General features: G+C 39.9%; 1 protein-coding gene across 1 annotated transcript in view; it reads left to right on the top strand.

The window, feature by feature from the left end:
* The window catches only part of FCHO2 (FCH and mu domain containing endocytic adaptor 2), an 81764-nt gene that overhangs the window by 10933 nt on the left and 51761 nt on the right, over positions 1-19070 (top strand). Inside the window, exons 2-6 of the mRNA XM_044446544.1 lie at positions 2575-2666; positions 8844-8918; positions 9672-9813; positions 16422-16574; positions 17888-17992. Coding sequence (XP_044302479.1) covers positions 2575-2666; positions 8844-8918; positions 9672-9813; positions 16422-16574; positions 17888-17992 — 567 coding nt within the window. The remainder of the gene's footprint in view (positions 1-2574; positions 2667-8843; positions 8919-9671; positions 9814-16421; positions 16575-17887; positions 17993-19070) is intronic.

Raw genomic sequence — 19070 nt, 5'->3', positions numbered from 1 at the left:
CAGGATGGCTTACAGTCATTAAAATCAAAATACAATAAAACAATCCAAACCAATATAATAAATAACACATAACCAGTGAAAATAAATCAAAAACGACTGTTAAACATTAATAAAAAGGTTTTGAATAAAAAGGTTTTGACCTGGCGCCGAAAAGAAAAAAGCTTGGCACCAGGCAAACCTCTCTGGGGAGCGAATTCCACAATCTGGGAGCCACTGCAGATAAGGCCCTACTCCGAGTAGATGTCTTTTTTACTTCCTTCAAAGAGGGTTCACAGAGCAGGGCCACTCCCATAGATCTTAAGGGACGTGAGGGCATATAAGGAAGGAGACATTCCTTCAGGTATCCCAGTCCCAAGCCATTCAGGGATTTATAGTTCAAAACCAGCACCTTGAATTGTGCCCGGACTTCAACTAGAAGCCAGTGGAGCTGGTAAAGGACCAGCGTTATGTGAGAATAATGACCGGGCCCCGTTAGCAGCCTGGCTGCTCTGTTCTGTAATAGCTGAAGTATCTGGACCATTTATTATTATTATTTAAATTATTAGGTCAGTTCATATGAAAATGGGAACTGTGCAGATTTCTCCTCTACTCCTAGTACTGATTCAGCACTTTAGAACACCACAGATCAGAAAAAAATGCAATGCAGTGGAAATTACTGTAAGACTCTACAGCTATTCTTCACATGTGATATGCAGGCAGATTGACATCCACATGACATCATGTGGATGTCATGTGGGCACAATATATAGTGCTTGATTATGTAGAATGCTCTTAAGTTCACTTCTTATGTGCATGTAGACTCATAGAACAATAATGAAGAATCCATTTTCTGTGTATTATGTCATGACATTAGCACCATAGGAACAGGATGAGTTATGAATATTTGTATTAATGCTTTTCTGTTCTCTTAATCAGCTTAGTGAAATCTATGCTAACAAAAGTAGCTATGCAAGCACTGTCAAATGATCAGAGCATTTCACAATGAGAACATAACAGGAAACATATTACAGGAACTCCTTGATTTGTTAATATCCTAAACATATTAAAATGCTGGCGAGAAGATGCAAAGTATCATCTTGTTTTCCAAACAACATATCTGTATTTTAAAACTTCTACTAGGCAGTGTGGCAACTTTAGTTTCAGAGCAAGCCCAGGGTCCAGAAAGGGTCCAGAGGAGGGCAACAAAAATGATCCAAGGTTTGGAAACACTGCCCTATGAGGAGTGACTGAGAGAAGTGGGCATGTTCAGCCTTGAGAGGAGAAGACTGAGGGGGAATATGGTATCACTCTATAAGTACCTCAAAGGCTGTCACAAAGAGGAAGGTCAAGATCTCTTCTTGCTGATACCAGAGTGTAGGACACGGAATAATCAATTTAAGACATGGCTACCCAGATTCAGACTAGATGTCAGGGAAAGTTTCCTCACTGTCAGACAGTGAAGACATCCATTTGAGTGGGAAGGTGTAAATTGGTGTCTTGCGACAACAGGGGTTTGGACCCAATGGCCTTCATAGCCCCTTCCAACTCTACTGTTCTATGATTCTAAGCAACAGCTTCTTTTCTTTTACTGGCTAAATTTGTCTAATAGAAAAAATAAAGGACAAGTCATTAGAACAGCAAAGTTAAAATGACAAATCACATTTTATATTTTTATAAGTTTACTTTTCAAGTATAAGTTACAACAAAATGTAGATGAATTATTGATAACTCAGGGACCAGAAACAGACCTCCACTCTAAGGGCAGAATCCAGTGGGGCATTTACACCTTTTTCAGTTCTTTACGTCCTACCAGTCGCGGTCCACAGGTGGTGCTCACTGCTTACAGAACAATTTAGCACTGCTGGAGGAAGTGGAATGAGAGCGAACACTCTTTTCTGTAATGGGGCAGTCAGTGAAGCTGTCATAAGGAAGCTCCATTAACTTGTCAAAATGAAGAAACAAATATTTCCTCACCTTTTAGGACATTTTCTGGGAAGCACTAAATTACTGTTGTTGAAGCAGCAGGTCTTGCCTGCACAGTGGAATCTTGTGCAACAGGATTTGTGGGGCACATTAGAATCAATAGGGTTATAAGTACCTGGATTCCAGCCTAAGTATAGACTGCACGCTTAAGTATAATGTGCTTGCATACCAAGATGCTAGGGGGTAGATTCACAAGCTGCTTTTCATGAAAGGAAGAAGGGCTATGCTTTTGGAAGGCCCCTCCGCTGATTTTGGGGTGTACCTTTCCCACTTGTATTATGCTCATTGCATTTATCAGCTGCATATCTATCTCCAGAAAATTTTGCCAGTAGCCAAAGGTATTTGAAATAAATTATTTTCGTAATAGAATAATTAAAGAAAACTTTGGTATATTCAAGCAAACTCAAATATTCACTTAAAATTAATTTTTATAGTACTTTTTACACCTTAAAATATTTACAACTCTACAATATGCATTTCCTTGTTTGATTTTTTAGCCTGGTAGGGGTGGGAATGAAGGCACAGAAAACTTATTAACATAATGATCTTGGCATGCCTGTAGAGCTACACATTTGTATTTATCTCATTGTGATATTTTTGCTTTAACCATAGGGGGAGAGGAACAATGGCTTTGATGTTCTTTATCATAATATGAAACATGGCCATGTATCTACAAAGGAACTAGCAGATTTTATAAGAGAAAGGTAAGTTCTTTGCTAGCCCTTTATGCAAATATTTCTGGACTTGACTGATGTGTTATGATATCCTCAGCACTTAAAAACTCTAGCTGTGTTGTTTTAAGCTACTCTAGAAGTCATGATTTTATTAGTGAATTGTTGCATTACAGCTTGACAGTCTTTACAGCACAATTCTATGCATATCTGCTAAGAGGTAAGCCCCTTTCAAATCATTTTAGGATTGATTAATCAAGAAAATTGGTTTAGAAAGATAAGTTACTGGTGTAATATTAATGTTCTGAAGTGTGTATTCTTCATCAGATAAATATTTTTATCAATTTAAACTTCAGTTTAAAAAGATTTACGTTGCTATTAGCCTTACTGGGTCAAAGCACCTCACTTGCTCATTGTTCTTATTGAATAGAATCATTAAGGGAAGTAGAAAATAATACATAATAACACATGAATAACATCCAACACATTTACATTTTTAATATTAAGGAAGATATAGAAATCTTGTGGCAGGCAGGTTTAAGATAATCTGTTTTGCTATTGTAGCTTTACTAAAAAGGTTGGTTTTAAGCTTGCACATGAAATATGAAAGGACTCCAAATCCAAGTGACAAAGCTCACATAAATCATAGAATACAGTAACACTCTGTTTAAAGAGTTGCAGAAACAGCTCTGAGTAGAAATCTGATTTTCACTCACTCTGCCCTGTCTTCATTTCAAGCTGGAGTGAATAAGACAGCAGTTTACCAGTGATTACAGTCTTTTTGCCCCATTCTTTCTTTGCTGAATGGCAGCTACTGGCTAGCTTTAGCTAGCACTCTGCTGTTACGATGATTACAGTTCTCCTTTAGTAGGTATGTCCTAATTAGCATTCCTTGTAAAGCCCAGATAATTTCAGGATGTATTCTTGCCTCCCTGATGAACTGATTCTTTTATCAATGGTGAATCCTTCTGTCTATTATTATTGCAGTTCTTGTACAATGTGTATTTCACAGACCTGTGCATGCCGTCATAGAGCTTGTTGACATTCCGTAAGCACTTGCAGCTATATGCATGCACCTAGGAGCACGAAATCTGTCCAAATTTTTCTTGTTTGTTTTTTGGGGGGGGGCGGTTGGTCTGTAATATTTCTGTGGAAGTCAGACATGGTCAGACGGTACTGTCAGTTCTTATCATTACAGACATGTGGAGATGGTAACATGATACGTCTCTATTTTTGGCCAAATAGCATTTAGACTTGTATAGTTTTTCTGTTCATATATTTAAATGGTTGAGAGGAATTTAACATGAGTTATCCATGGTTTGCCTTTGTAAATGCACTGTCAAGGCCAGGCTATCTACTTCCATAGTTACAAAGAGGACTTTTTAAAGGAAACTACCAGTATTTTGTAGGTAAGTCTAGACTAGCAATGCTTGATTAAATAACAAAGTATTTGGCATTCTTTTTATCACACTATATCCTCAGGGCTGATTTGTAAAAATGTATATTTGTTGTCAGTAGTCAATACTTTCAGCAAAAGCAAGGGCCAAATCTTTTATTTTAACATTGTTGTTTGTGAGTCAATACTTTCAGTGCTGTCCAACAACTCAAGCAGAACTTTCCCTACTTGAGTTATCTATGTCTATATTATGATCCCAGACTATCATGGCTCTGCTAACCAGTGCTTTGAGCTGATAGTAAATGTGCATAATTATATAAAATATTTCTACATAACCTTTTATTTGATGGATTCAGAGTTAGCATGTAATAATTATTTTAAAATATTTAAGCAAAATACACATGAATAAACCATTTGACTCAGGAAATTATTTAACAATATTTTCCCAGTACATACGAAACTGTTGGTTAAATTCGTGTAACTTCAGTCAATCAGTACTTTGTTAAAGAACAGGCAGCAGATGATAGGAATAAATTAATTTTTTTTTATTATGCTGCCTTTTTTCTCTTTCAAGGAAGTCAAGGTGGCTTACATAATGCTCCTCCCCATCTTATCCTCGCAACAACAACCCTGGGAGGTAGGTTGGGGTGAGAGTTGGTGACTGGCCCAGTCACCCATTTGACTCCATGGTTTGATCGGGGACTAGAACCCAGATCACCTGAGGCCCAGCCCAACATGCTTAACCATTGCACTACACTGGCTCTCCCATGTAAATGGTATGGAGGGGAGGTAAAGAGTGGCAAGCCACAAGGAAGTGTAGCAGGAATAATGCTTTTCAGCTTGTTCATAAATGATCAGGGGTAGAACACTGACATGGTCAGTCATCACCAAATTATTTAGACTAGCTAAAACAAAAAATAATTACAAAGAGCTCCAAAAAGTTTACTCCAGACTGGAAGAATGAACAAAGACATGGAAAATATCAGTGCCAGCAAGTGTAATTGCTACACCTTAGGCCAGTAAAATTCTAACCCCACAGATGCACTAATGGATCTTGGTATTGTGATGAATAGCTGAGTGAAAGAGGCAAATTCCATGTCAGGCATATTTAGGAAAGGGATAAAAAAAACCGTGCCCTTATCATACTGCTGTTCTACACATTTATTGTGGACCGCACCTGAAAAACAGCTCAATACCATGCTGAAAGGTCCAAGAGAATCAGCAGGATATACTGCTCCTGTCTCTCTTCTGACAAAAGTCATCCAATGCTGTTTCAGTTTGGGCCAAACATGAGTCCAAAGGCAGATTGAAATGAGCACCATATTGAAAAGGTCTCAGTTGTTTAGAAAATCACTTAGGCAAATGAAAATCATTATTTCATTAAACAATAAAATAGATGCAGTTACAGGTCATTTTTATGGGAAATGGTATATATGTAGTTATAACCAAGTATGAAATGAATAGTTTCATAGAAACTATGAAACTGGAGTATTGTATTCAGCTTTGGGCCCCTCGTTACAGGAAGGATGTAGCCGGGTTAGAGTCAGTGCAGCATAGGGCCACAAGGTTGATGGGTGGTTTGCAGGGGCAGCTGTATGAGGTGAGACTAAGGGAACTGGGCCTTTTCAGCCTGGAGAAGAGGAGACTCAGAGGGGATCTCTTGGCGACATACAGGTATGTGAGGGGGTGTCACACAGAGGTGGGTAGAGACCTGTTCTCTCCCGCAGAGGAGGGCAGGATGCACCAGGGGTCAGACTAGATGGCCCAGGAGGTCCCTTCTGACTCACTCTGTTTCTATGTTTCTATAGAAGCTTATACCAATTAATAGTAAGTAGACAGACACTAAAACAGTGGAGGCTTGAAGTTACTGAAGACATGTTCTGTTGCCAGTCCTTTGGTCATATAGTTATAACCAAAGTTTGGCACACTCCCAAATTGTGTGTGTAATCTGCTATTTAGAAAGAAAATAATAGCTTGTGTTGTGTATTTGCTTTAAGGGTCTGTCCAGCACAAAAATTCATGAATGCAGTTATTTGAAGCACAGGCATCTCTCTTCTTGAGTATGGTCAAAGATATCTTGATGGCATCTCAGTTTACTCCTCGTGCTTGACATCTAATATTTTCATTCTGAAGTTTTCTAAACAAATTTGCAAATTCACACACCCGGATAACATGAAATTTTAGTACCCAAAATGCTTTAAACTGAGTCTAGTGTTTTCAAAGTCTTCTCTCAAAAATTGTCTCCTTTTCTTAGAATAAACCTGCATTGAAATGTTAGTTTAACAGCCTTGACATGGGTTCTGACATTAGAGAATCAATCATGCAACAAACTAAAAATAGTTACCTTCTGGAGGAACATTTTTGCTAGGTATATATTGGATCAGGTTGTTTAGAGAGAGACCTCTGTGGAACAGTTTGTTTCAGTTTGCTTGGGACTTGGTTTACATTTATTCAGGCTAATGTTGACTGTGATGAGCTAAGTATGAGTCTGAAATTGTAGCTCTGTATCATAAGTTGTATGGAACAATATTTTATTTTTACTTTAAATTTATTTAAATTTAAAAATATCCAGAGCTGCTGGCAATAGATATTAGTTCAGGAAAGTCCACCATAGAAGTAAGATCAACATTGGCAGCAAAGCTGTCGTGAGCAGAAAATTTTAAAATAATAATAATTTTAAAATCAGGTCAAAATGCCTTGGATGTTTTTTTTAAATCTTCACCTGCCATCCAAAAAAATTATGTTGAGGCCTCACCCATCTTTTCTGAAATACCATAAAGAGTGCCCAGCCACTGAAAAGCCAGTGTGGTGCAGTGGTTGAGTATATGGGACTGAGAGTTAGGCAATCTAGGTTTTAGTCCCCACTCAGCCATGGAACTCACTGGGTCATTTTGGGCCAGTCACAGACTCTCAGTCCAACCTACTTCACAGGTATGTTGTTGTGAGACAAGATTGAGCAGAGAAGGTGAATTATGTGAGCTTTTTTCCAGTCATTATCCGCTTATTCTGGAATAGGACCACTAAAGCAGTTAGAGATCAAACTGATTTTAAATGGTGAGGTGAATTCTTTTCTACATAATTTCCTGATCTAATGGAGTCCTATAATATTGCCTCTCAAGTTTTTTGATTTAATTGCCCCAAAATTGAGAAAGGTTCTTCTAGCACTCAGTCATCTACACCAGAAACAACGAACCCCTTAATATGCATTATATGGAAGAAAATGAGACTTGAAGTGGGTACAACTCAGCTCAGTTCACATGCTAAGCTTCTGAGGGGAGCTCCTCAGGGCAGATGGCAGCCTGTCAGATTTTGGCAGCTGCATCCCTGTTCCCACACTGTTTCTGCACTATCCCGTGGCGTACCTGCTACAGGTGTGAGGGTGTAGAAGGGGAGGTGATGCCTCAGAACTACCCCTGTAACTGTTATTCAAGCACAGCAGGCTCACCTGGCAACTTTAATTCCAGAATAACTATTTAGCTACCCTAGGCGTGTGGTCCACACCTGTGTATCCTGTTTGGTGAAAAACCCCAATGTCCTTACAAACATTTCATGTTTTTTTCACTTTGGCTAGTTCAAGCATAATAATCCCAGTCAGTATACCAGACCAGATTTATGATCTGTATGTATTATTGAATTGAATTGAACCCATAGCATTGTGGTGCTGGAGAAGAGTCCTGCGAGTCCCTTGGACCGCAAGGCGATCAAACAAGTCAGTCCTAGAGGAGATCAACCCTGACTGCTCTTTAGAAGTCCAGATACTGAAGATGAAACTCAAATACTTTGGCCACCTAATGAGAAGGAAGGATTCACTGAAGAAGAGTCTAATGCTGGGAACAATGGATGGCAAAAGAAGAGGACGGCAGAGAATGAGGTGGCTGGATGGAGTCACTGAAGCAGTTGGCGTGAGCTTGAGTGGACTCCGGGGGATGGTGGAGGACAGGACGGCCTGGAGGAATGTTGTCCATGGGGTCTCGATGGGTCGGACACGACTTTGCAACTAACAATGACATGTATTATTGTCCTTGTGCTGCTGCTTGAATGCCAGTTTTCTCCTGTATATAGGTTTACTTAATACACACAGGCAGGACTATATAGTCATTGCAGTTTAATATCAAATTATGTATTGCCTTTTTCCAGAGTATCATTATCAATATTTATAACTATTAAGCTATTTCATTATAAAATCCTACAAGGCAGTTTGCAAATATACTAAAATCTATACAAAACTTTCTAACAAAATCATTGTGTATGTGCCAAATAATACAGATAAAAGTTGATAAATATTAAAAACTGGCAGATTATTATAAAAAAGCTGGCAGTCCCAAAGACTTTGTTAAAAAAGGGTCACCTTCATCGGCTGTATGAATTCCAGCTAAGGAAGAATGGGACACATTACTCTGGAAGAGGAGAGGTACAGTTTTGGTGCCAACTTCAGAGAATGCATTTCCTGGAAGTGTATGTGCCTCTATTGCCTTGTGAGGCAGGTCAGCTGCACATGTCTCTGTCCATTCTACAGTAACTCCCACCACAAATATTCTTATTTGGGATGGAAAGTGATCAGCTAACATGTTTTGATTCCAAGAACGCAGCCTATTTCCCCTTTTTTATTTTCTTGGAGAACCCTGTTAGTGAAGTGGGACAGAAGAAGTTTATTGATCAGGTTTTAAGGCAAAGCATGGTTTGGTTACACATGACCAGAACAGACTGCGCTTGTTCTTTTTGTGTGCTCATTTATTCTGCCTTGGTACAGGATTATGCAGCTGCTACATCATTTTGGATTGCTGAACATTAGGATTCTCTTTTGTTGTTTATAGGGCTGCAGTAGAAGAGGCATATTCAAGATCAATGACAAAATTAGCGAAATCTGCCAACAGTTACTCCCAGAATGGGTAAGTTGATAGCGTGTAAAAGGAAAATAAATTAATAAACTGGGCAGGAGGGGTGGTCTTCACCCATTGGCACACCCAAAGCCTAGATGAAGCATTTTTTCCTGCAGACTTTAAGGAATCCACAAAATAATACAGAAATTGAACCAACCACACTTGTGTCTGAAAAAAATCTGACCATTACAGAAAGTGAAACAGAGATTCATCTTTTCCTACTTTGAGTTCAAGTCCCCTTTGGGTGGTGAGCAAAATAAATGTACATATTTGTTTTTATATTGGTTCTACATGGTAAACACAGTGGCTGAATTTGCACAGGGCTCATCCATGGTGGGTCATGCTATCCATGTTCGAATGAAAGAACCAACCTAGAGCATTTCTCTAGGATTATTTGGGAAAAAGCAACCACCCTGAGTGACTTTGCCTGTGTTTGTATGATGCAACAACCCACCTGTGCTAACAAACCATGGAGAATTCTTGTGTCATTTAACTGGTCAGGTTTTGCTTCTCGCACAAGTGCAGGAGGCCAGCTAGCTCTGGAGAGGTCCTTCCTTTGGGGCCAGGAAAGCAGGCTTTGTTAAATTTCCTGGAGGAGGCAGGGCCTCCCTGAAAGTTCCCAGCTGTTTCTCTTGCCTCTGTGGCAATCAACAGACTCTTAAATATGTTCTGAGTTACATTTAATAGAAAGCTGTGTTTAATATATTGCCTTGCTTTCAGGCTATTATAGAACTAAAGTGGCTCATCTTTTGCATTTTTTAGGACCTTTGCACCAGTCTGGGATGTTTTCAAATCATCAACAGAAAAATTAGCAGGCTGTCATTTAGAACTTGTTCGGAAACTACAAGAACTAATAAAGGAAGTGCAGAAGTATGGAGATGAACAAATGAAAGCTCATAAAAAGGTTATGTTATGAAATGTGCTTCACTATACATGTGTACAAACTTGCTCACATTCTCAAAATACATATTTGTTAAAGAACTTTTTAACTTTGACAAACTGGCATCTGGAAGGAGGAACCATATCAAAAAACAAACCCACTGGCTTCTTCAAAAGTAGAAGAATATATTAAGAATTTAAACTCTACAATGTACATTTATTAAGCAAAGAAATTAAGTTGAAAGTGGGTTCATGAATCAACACAAACAGCGTATCAATGAGAACAAGATTGTGAAGAAATTAGTTTGATTCTTTTGCTAGCCAAATCAGAGGACTCAGGGGCTTAAAACCAGGCTGTGGACATGCATGCACAATCTGAGATGAGCTTGTGAGGGTGATGAAATTAAGAGATTGGAATTAAGTAAATCAGAGTCCCTAAAACTTTTGAGAAAGAGCAAGAAAGGGGTGAGGTGATGTTGTAGGAGTAAAAAGAAAAGAGAGGATTTGAGGAAGTTTATCCTAACAAGAGATGGAACATTCAACGTACCGTATTTTTCCCATGTATAAGACACTACTTTTTCTTTAAAACATTTAGCTAAAAATGGAGGTGGGGGCAGGGGAGACTGGCGCGATCACACGCACAGTGGGGCGAAGTGCCGTGGCAGGCGGGGGCGGTGAAGTGGCGTGCATGTGCGGCAGCAGCTTGCTTGCTGCAAATCGTTAGGAAAAGTGGGGGGCATCCCATACATGGGGGCGTGTTATAGACGGAAAAATACAGTAGTCCTCATGCATGGGCACAGTAACAAAAGGGAATAGGGAAGGAGGTTGTCTAAGGCTGGAAACAGTGTTACCTCCATTTCTTGTGCTTTATGCACTCTCCCCAGCCTTGTTTAGTCCCTTTTCTGAAGTACACAGCTTGACCAAATTGTTCAGAGGAAGACTGAAGAGGAAACTAAAAGGGTCCCAGTTATGATCCTTCACACTGAAAAGAACAAAAGAGGTATCATACCTAGCATGCCAGAAAATTCGAAGTGATGATGCAACAGTTTGTGCATGGCTTCATAGCAGTTCCAGACTGAAACAACGATTCAGAGATTATTCCTTCCTATAGACAACTTAAATGTGAAGGAAATTTCTCAGTAAAGTGGGTGCTTGAGCCAGCAACTATTCCGAGATTGTGTCTTGTGCAACACTGAAAACTTTCAGTCTGTATCTAGATACAGATTAGGCATCTAGAATTCACTTAAGGCTGGGATACATACATAATTAGGTTAATAATCTGCTTCTCTTAAAACTAGTGGACTGTGTCTTCTTTGTTGTCTCTGTGCATCATACATATGGGCTCTGAGCCTGCTTGGGGCCTGTTGTTCCTAGCTAAGCCTTTTGGTAGGAGTTGTGCCCCTTTCCCTCCTGGGTTTATAAAAGCAAGGCCCCCACCATGTTCTCCGGTTCCCTTTTGACCTCCACCTTGGGTGCCTCAGATTCTCAACCTTACACTCTCTGCTTACAATTAACAATGTTTTTCTTACAGTTCTCCCCATCTTCTAGCTTCCCCCAGTGGCATTCATGGCAGTGTTTCAAAAGTGTTTGTGCTGTAGCACCAGAATCTCCTCCACAGATGGGCACTCATTTTATCTTTCTTGGTCGGGCAAAGATCACAGAGTAGAGTGCTGTCCATATTGTCAAGCTTTACAAAGCAGGCAAGAAAGACTTGAGCAGGTTGCCTTCAGCAGGACATGTGGGTGAGAGTGCTTCAGGCTGCCCACACAGTGACTTCTAGCCCTTCTACCTCACAGGCAATTTTGAGCTCTCACCCACCATAAGCAGCTTCTGGAGCTTGACTAGTTGCAAAGACTAAAACCAGGCTGTCATTAACCAAAAATGGCTGAAAAAGAGGTCCAAATTTAGCCTGAAAATGGCATCCAAAAGTTGTGACAAAATGGTGGCAAAAAAGCCAAAGAAAAAGGCTTGATGCCGTTCACCTGCACTAGACCAATTGCCCGTTTGGTCTGTGATGCAGTCAGTGGAGCCTGGACCAACAGCATTGCCATCTCCTCCAACATGAAAAGTAGTCCCACCATCAGGATAAATGGCCCAAGCGGAGCAGGTAACTGCACACTGGTTTTCAGAGGGAAAAACATGAGATTTCTCACCAACAACTCTGCTGCAATCACCCAGACCAGTACAAGAATCCATCCGAAACCATCCTGCAAACTGATTTCCTCAGCATTGTGAACAACTCTAGCCAACATTCAGGCAGAACCTCCTTGCCTGCTTGGGGAAATGAACCTCACTGGATGCCACCAGTAGCAGCGTAGGGACATCACCTATGGGAAATAAGACCAAGGGAGATGCCATACCAATACTGGAATCCTCCTGCTTTTCTACAAGAGGACCCATGAGTTACCACGTCATCAGTCCCAGTGCCCGCACCATGCCGATACCTCTGGTTTTCACCAGCTGACAGCCAGCAAAACGCCAAGCACCATTGCTGTGCATATTGTCCTCTCCATCTGGCTGCTCCTTCTCTTTGTGCCTGCAGACTATGCATTGATAGTATAACAACTGATATATGACAACCTGATATCCCCCTCACAAATGGATGTGATAAGAGCACAAAGTCCAGGATCCCACTCCGAGAACCTAGGAAGATTCTCTGAGCTACTTCTCCAGATGGCAACATGTCTCACACTCAAGACACAACAGCTAGCCAAGGCTCTGATTGATCTCATATATGATGTCTGGATGGAGGACACCATACCTGTGGCCATTCCATTTGTGCCAAACCTCCTCCATGCTACAGAGGATTCATGGAAGGCCCTGGCACAGCACTGGCCAATATCATGCTGACCAGAGAGTCAGTATCAAGTCCAGGAGAGGGATATCCTGTTCCTCTTGCACCATCCATGTTCAAATTTGGTGATAGTGGAATCAGCCCAAGGTCAATCCCAGAGTCCCTGTGGATTGCAAAGGATGGTGACTGGATTCAATGGCTAGGAGAATATTCATGGTGATGGGACTTGGCTTTCATATATCTAATTATGAAGTGGCAGTGGCACACTATCAAGTATTTTTGCGGGAGAAGATAGGGGCACTAGCACAGTTTCTCCTGCAGCAACACTGAGAACTTGCTCGGGTCTTCCGGGTTGAAGCACTATAGCTATCCAAACAACAATTTAACACTGCATGTCATGACCTGGAGTGTGGTTCGAGAGCACTAGTCAGTGCTGTAGCTATCCACCGACACACATGGCTTATAGCATTCAGCCTCCCACAAGAAACTTGAGCCCAGAAAGAAGAGATGCCTTTCAATGCAAAGGGTATCTTCAACACCTGGACCGATGAAATGTTAGCATGCAAAAGGCAAGAGCGACAACAAGAAGAATGAGCTTCACACCATCTCAAACATCAAGGTCATGTAAGTAGCCATGGGGCCCATCCTTTTTCCTCAGCAGAAACCAGCCATATTACCCTCCTTGGCAACATAACAGCATCAAGATGCTTTCTCTTGCACACAGCAGTCAGCTAAGAAACAGCTGGATGTTGAAGGGTGGCATTACTGACCACAAACCCAAACCAATCCTTCACCACCATTAACAGTTTGGTTTGAAGGCTGCCTTAGAACTTATCTTCTCCAATGGGAAGATATAACATTACACAGATGGTTACATTCCACCACTGAATTTGGGTACTGTATTAGAATTCTCATCCTTTCCACCACTCAGGACCATACATACCACCTCTCCATCAGTGACCCTAGAAAAGGTGGTTGCAACACTTCAAACAAAGGGAGTGATTCATTTGGTTCCACCATCTGATCTTCAATGGGGATTCTAATTTGGATGCCAAGAAGTTCTTCCTGACAGTTAGGATGCCAAGGGTATGGAATGGGCTTCCACAGGAGGTGGTTGAAGCCCTGTCAGTGAGGGTGTTCAAGGATAGGCTGGACATGCATATGGTAGGGGGTCAGACTAGATGGCCTGGGAGAGACCCCTTCTGACTTGCTCTGTTTCTGTGTTTTTAATCCTGTTATTTTACCATCCTGAAGAAAGATGGTGGCTTTTGTCCTGTATTAAATCTAAAAGATGTGAACTTCTACATTCCACATAAGACGTTCTGTGTGAATTCTTTACAGACTATACTGCCTTTGTTAAGACAAGGGGACTGGTTCACCTTGATAGACCTAAGAGACGTGTACTTCCATGTATCTATCCATCTGGAGTATGGACATTTCCTGTGGTTCCCTATGGGCACTGAATGATACAAATTCTGTGTACTCCCATTTGGTCTCACCATAGCCCTCGGGTGTTCGCAAAATGCATGGCGGTACTTGTGCACACTTTTTGGTTCAAGGGATTTGAATATACCTGTACTTAGATGAGTGGCTCCTGAATGCCCTGTCTGAAAAGGACTTGAGGGCTTCAATCCACACTAGGTGTTGTCTTCTGCAGAAACTAGGACTAAGCATTAATGATGAAAATACTTTCTTCCTCCCTGTCCACCCTGTATTGGTGCCAGACTGTACCAATTCTGTGGATTCCTAGGCATACCAGCCCCTAGGCAGAGCAGAGACTCTACCTGAATTGGTCCTACACATGCAACTGGAAGTCAGATCTACAGCACACTGAATACAATGATTCTTGGGACTAATGGCAGCTACATTCTCTGTCGTACAATATGCTTGCCTACAAATGAGACCTCTCCAGTTACAGTTTCCAAGGGCTTACCACCTACACACAGACTCCAAACGGTAACACTTGATACTTTTTCAGTACAGTCTAGTCTCATTCAGTGGACTGTACATCACAACTTCTCCAATGGAATTCTTTTACCCTCAAAAAATGGATTTGACCATAACAATGGATGGGGAGTGCACTGTACTGGCAAAGAAGAATGTGGACTATGGAATGACCAAGAACACAGCAAGCATATCAACATCTTGGAGCTTCTTGCAGTACAAAAAACATTACTGTCCTTCCAACAGCTTCCCAAGAACAACCTTATTCAGATAATGTTGGACAACACCTCTGTTGTGTATTATTAAGCCGCCCCGAGGCTTCGGCGAATGGGGCGGCATAAAAATGTTTTAATAAATAAATAAATAAATATTATCACCAGTTGAGTGCCACTCAGTCTCCTGCCAGGTGGTTCCTTAAAGGACTGCAGAACCTCATACCTCTGACCTGATTGATTGTGCTGGGATGGAGCCTTTCCATGCTTCTGCAGGCTTTCACAAAGCCCCCCTTCAAACCCTTAGCTACCATTGATCTTGTATTTGTAGTAGCAATCAAATCAGCCAGATCAGGCTAGTGAGCTATGTACTTTCCAAATCAAACCACTGTTCCTTATTTTCTATAAGGGCAAAGGAGTTTTGCGACAAGACCAATCTTTTCTGTCTAAGGTTGTCTCAAGTTTCCACTTAAATCAAGACATAACCTTTCCAGCTTTCTTTCCAACACCATCCAGTCCAGAGAAACAGCTCTCCGCACACTGGATGTTTGAAGAATCCTAGACTTCTATTGCTCCCACACAGAACCAATCCACTGATCCAAAAGACTATCCCATATGTGGAATAGTCTAAAGGCAAATCCATAATGCCACAAAGACTAGCTCACTGAATTGTAGAAACCATCAAGCTCCCCTACCAGCTAGCCAGACTGGAACCTGATGAAAAACTAAAAGCACACACTACCAGAGCAGTGGCTACATCCACAGTGCTACAAGCCAGTATGCCATTGGAGGACTTATGCAGAGCAGCAACATAGTTCAATCCAGCTACATTCATTTGGCACTACTAGCTCAATGTCTGAGCCAGACAAGACTGATCCTTTGGATGGGTGATCCTATCAGCAGTCCTATGCTGATGACACCGTTCCACTTCCATTGAAGGTAAGTTCGCTAGTCACCCATATGTGTGATGCACAGAGACCATGAAGAAGAAAGTAAGGCTGCTTATCTGTAACCTATGTTCTTTGCGTGGTCATCTGTGCATTCGCACAACCCACCCACCAGCCCCACATTGGTGTTGATAACTGTAATATGTCCAACCAATACATTCTTCCCTTTTCTCTTACCTTTCCATCCGTGCCAGACTGGTGGAGGGGGCCAGAAATGGCCAAAGTAAAATTTCATGAACATTGGAGAAAACAGCAGGAGGCCTGCCTTTATATGCCACAGGTGGGAAGGGTGTGGGACTCCTGCCAAAATGCTTAGCTAGGAAACCTCTCCGACAACAGGCCATGTTCAGCTGCAGAGCCCATGTGTTTGAATACACAGATGACCACTCAAAGAACATGGGTGACAGGTAAGCAACCTTACTTTATTGGAATAGAAGTTTAATTGGAAATGATAGATTTAACCTTGCATATGTGACTAGCAGATCTTTTAGACAACACTATTTTTCTGTCACTCTTTGGCCTTGGCAACTATTATTTAAAAAGTCCATCTCCTGTGTTGCGGGGGGGGGGGGGGGTTAGTTGTTGTTGTTATTATTATTATTATTATTATTTTGAAAGCTACAGTGTTTGCCCTATTCTGAACAACTTGCTAACAATTCTCTTTTTAAAGTATGTAGATTACTTCAAATGGACATATTAAAGCAGTAGTGTTTGACACACATGTTTAATTTAACAGACTAAGGAAGAGGTTTCAGGAACTTTGGAAGCAGTACAAAACATTCAAAGTATTACCCAAGCGCTCCAAAAAGCAAAAGAAAATTACAATTCAAAATGTGTAGAGCAAGAACGTTTGAAAAAGGAAAGTGCAACACAGAGAGAAATAGACAAGGTAAGCTTTACTTCAAAATATTAGTATACCCAACTTTATAGTATTATCATGTAGCTTGAAAAGATCTATACAGAATTACAAATTTTGTGGATTTGTTAAAGTATAAAAATGGATGTCTTCTCCATCAAACCACCAATAACATTAATGTAAAATGATGAAACTAGGCTGTAGTATTTTGGCCACATCATACAAAGGCATGTCTCATTGGAGAAGCTAGTCATGCTAGAAAAAAACAAAGGCAGAAGACGAAGAGGAAGACCTACTATGAGATGGCTCAATTCCATAAAGAAAGCCATAGCCTTGAGTTTACAAGAGCTGCACAGAGCTGTCAAGGACAGGACATTTCAGAGTATTCATTCATAGGGTCACCATAAATCAGAGAAGTTTTGATGACATGTAACGATAAAGTTGTGTTCACTTACTGGATTAGCTTGTATGTGCGTATGTGTAAACTCTTGAGCCTCACCTAGCAATTCTTCAAGTATATATAATCTGCTCTATGCAACATTATGGAAATATTCATACATTCAAAATGTATGAACAAATGTCTTCAATCATGAATTGTTTTACCATGCATTCTGATGACTGTGCAAATTAGGATTCTCCAGGTGATAAATATATGATTTGATAAGCATGATTTCTTTTCAGCTTGTTGAAAGTGACATTGTATATTTTATCCTTTGGACATCTCAATTTTGTTTGGATCCCACCATATAATATTTAGGGTCCCTCTGCAAAGAAGAAAAGTGTGTCTAAATTCACCCTCAGCACTAATTTGCATAGTTCTTTAAAACGAATATAGTATTATATTCATTTTGTACAGTGTAATTAAGATAATCACTTTTTGATAACAATTCAAATATATGAAGTGGAGTTCCCCAAGTATTTTTCCACATATTTCCATATTATAACATGAAATATGGTGGATTAGTAAAGGAAATTAGGTAAACTAATTAGGAAATTAGGTATAAAATTTTTTATATTTCTCTCCTTTGTAATCTCTGAGATTTCTAACAGTTTTTAAACAGTTAGAAAATATTTATATTTGTGTTTTGGCACTACATCTTTCATTTACCTTTTAAGTTTTCTTCTTGATTATCTAAGCCATATATGCACATTACATTCAGTGTACTGTAATAGAGCCATCCAAGATAAGAGTGCAGTATTTCATGTTGTATGTTGTTTGCATGAGCCCTCATGTGGTAAAACCTGGTATATATTGTGCTGGAAAAAACAGTTGCAGATTAGAGTAATGGTAAACTGATGATAAAATGTTCATTTTGCAATATCATCTTTCCCTATGATTTCTTTAGGCAGCTCTAAAATCTAAGAAAGCTACAGATACATACAAGCACTATGTTGAAAAGTATGCTGCAGCAAAATGTGATTTTGAACAGAAAATGACTGAAACTGCACAGGTAGGCTGTATTTTCATCTGATTTGCTCCAGAGCTAGTTATAGTTACAACAGACCATTTCAGTCATTGGGACAATTGAAGTAATAATGAAATCCTTGGGATTTCAGTAGGTTTACACTAAGAAGGATTACATTTGGATGCAGTCCAGTATTGAATACTGTAATTTACAATCCTCATTCTGCTTTATATTCAGTCTCTCTGATTTTTCCTGTTGTACCATTTCACAAGGCATCTGGAAGAAGAGAGAATTCATTATCTAAAATAAATGGAAATATTTGTAATTTACACAAATGACTGCATGTTCTAGGACTGGGAATGTTTGATAGAAGCAAGCCTTGTTGATTGTAAACCTTGGGCAAGGGAAGCAGACATTTATTCAACTGTGTCTGACTAACCGATTCTTACTTATTGATTTATTTCTTTTTCTTTCACCTTGATCAATTTTCTTGTAGAATTTTTTACAGTGCTTAAATATTGTGACTTTTGTTTAGCTATTCTGCATTCTACTTTATCCTAAAACTATTTCTGTACCATAAAATTCTCAGTAGTTTGTTGATATCCTTAGGGAAAGTGCCACTCTAACCTTAAACTATTATGATTCATTGTGGCAAAGGATCCTTGGTGAGGTGAAGACAACTCAAAGGGTTGTTGTTGTGAGGATAAGTTTGAGAGGAGGAGAATTACGTAATCTGCCTTGAGTTCCTTGAAAGGAAAAAAAGGTGGAAAATAAATAGAATAAATGCATTCGTACATATATGCTAGAATCTGAAAAAACAGAGTCAGAAATGTCCATTCTGTAAAATGAAACCAGAATATTTACAGAATCTAGAAACCCTGCACATATTTGGTGGGAAAATGAAAGAAGTTATTGGACTGACCTCTTTGATGTTACCTTATGAACTCTTCCTTAAACAGAACAATACTACATTTGAATTTAGTAGATACTTAGTGTTGCCATAAGTGTCTAGGGCTAATGTGAACTAAATATGCAAACCATTTGAAATATGTTTATTATTTAAGGCAATCTGAAAACTTCTCAGGTAAAAAAAACCTCATCTGCACCATGCTTGTATATTTAT

The sequence above is a fragment of the Varanus komodoensis genome, unplaced genomic scaffold (assembly GCF_004798865.1).
Source record: "Varanus komodoensis strain SLA01 unplaced genomic scaffold, ASM479886v1 scaffold5, whole genome shotgun sequence".
NCBI classification, from domain to species: Eukaryota; Metazoa; Chordata; class Lepidosauria; order Squamata; family Varanidae; genus Varanus; species Varanus komodoensis.
This window is presented reverse-complemented; position numbering and strand designations above follow the sequence as displayed.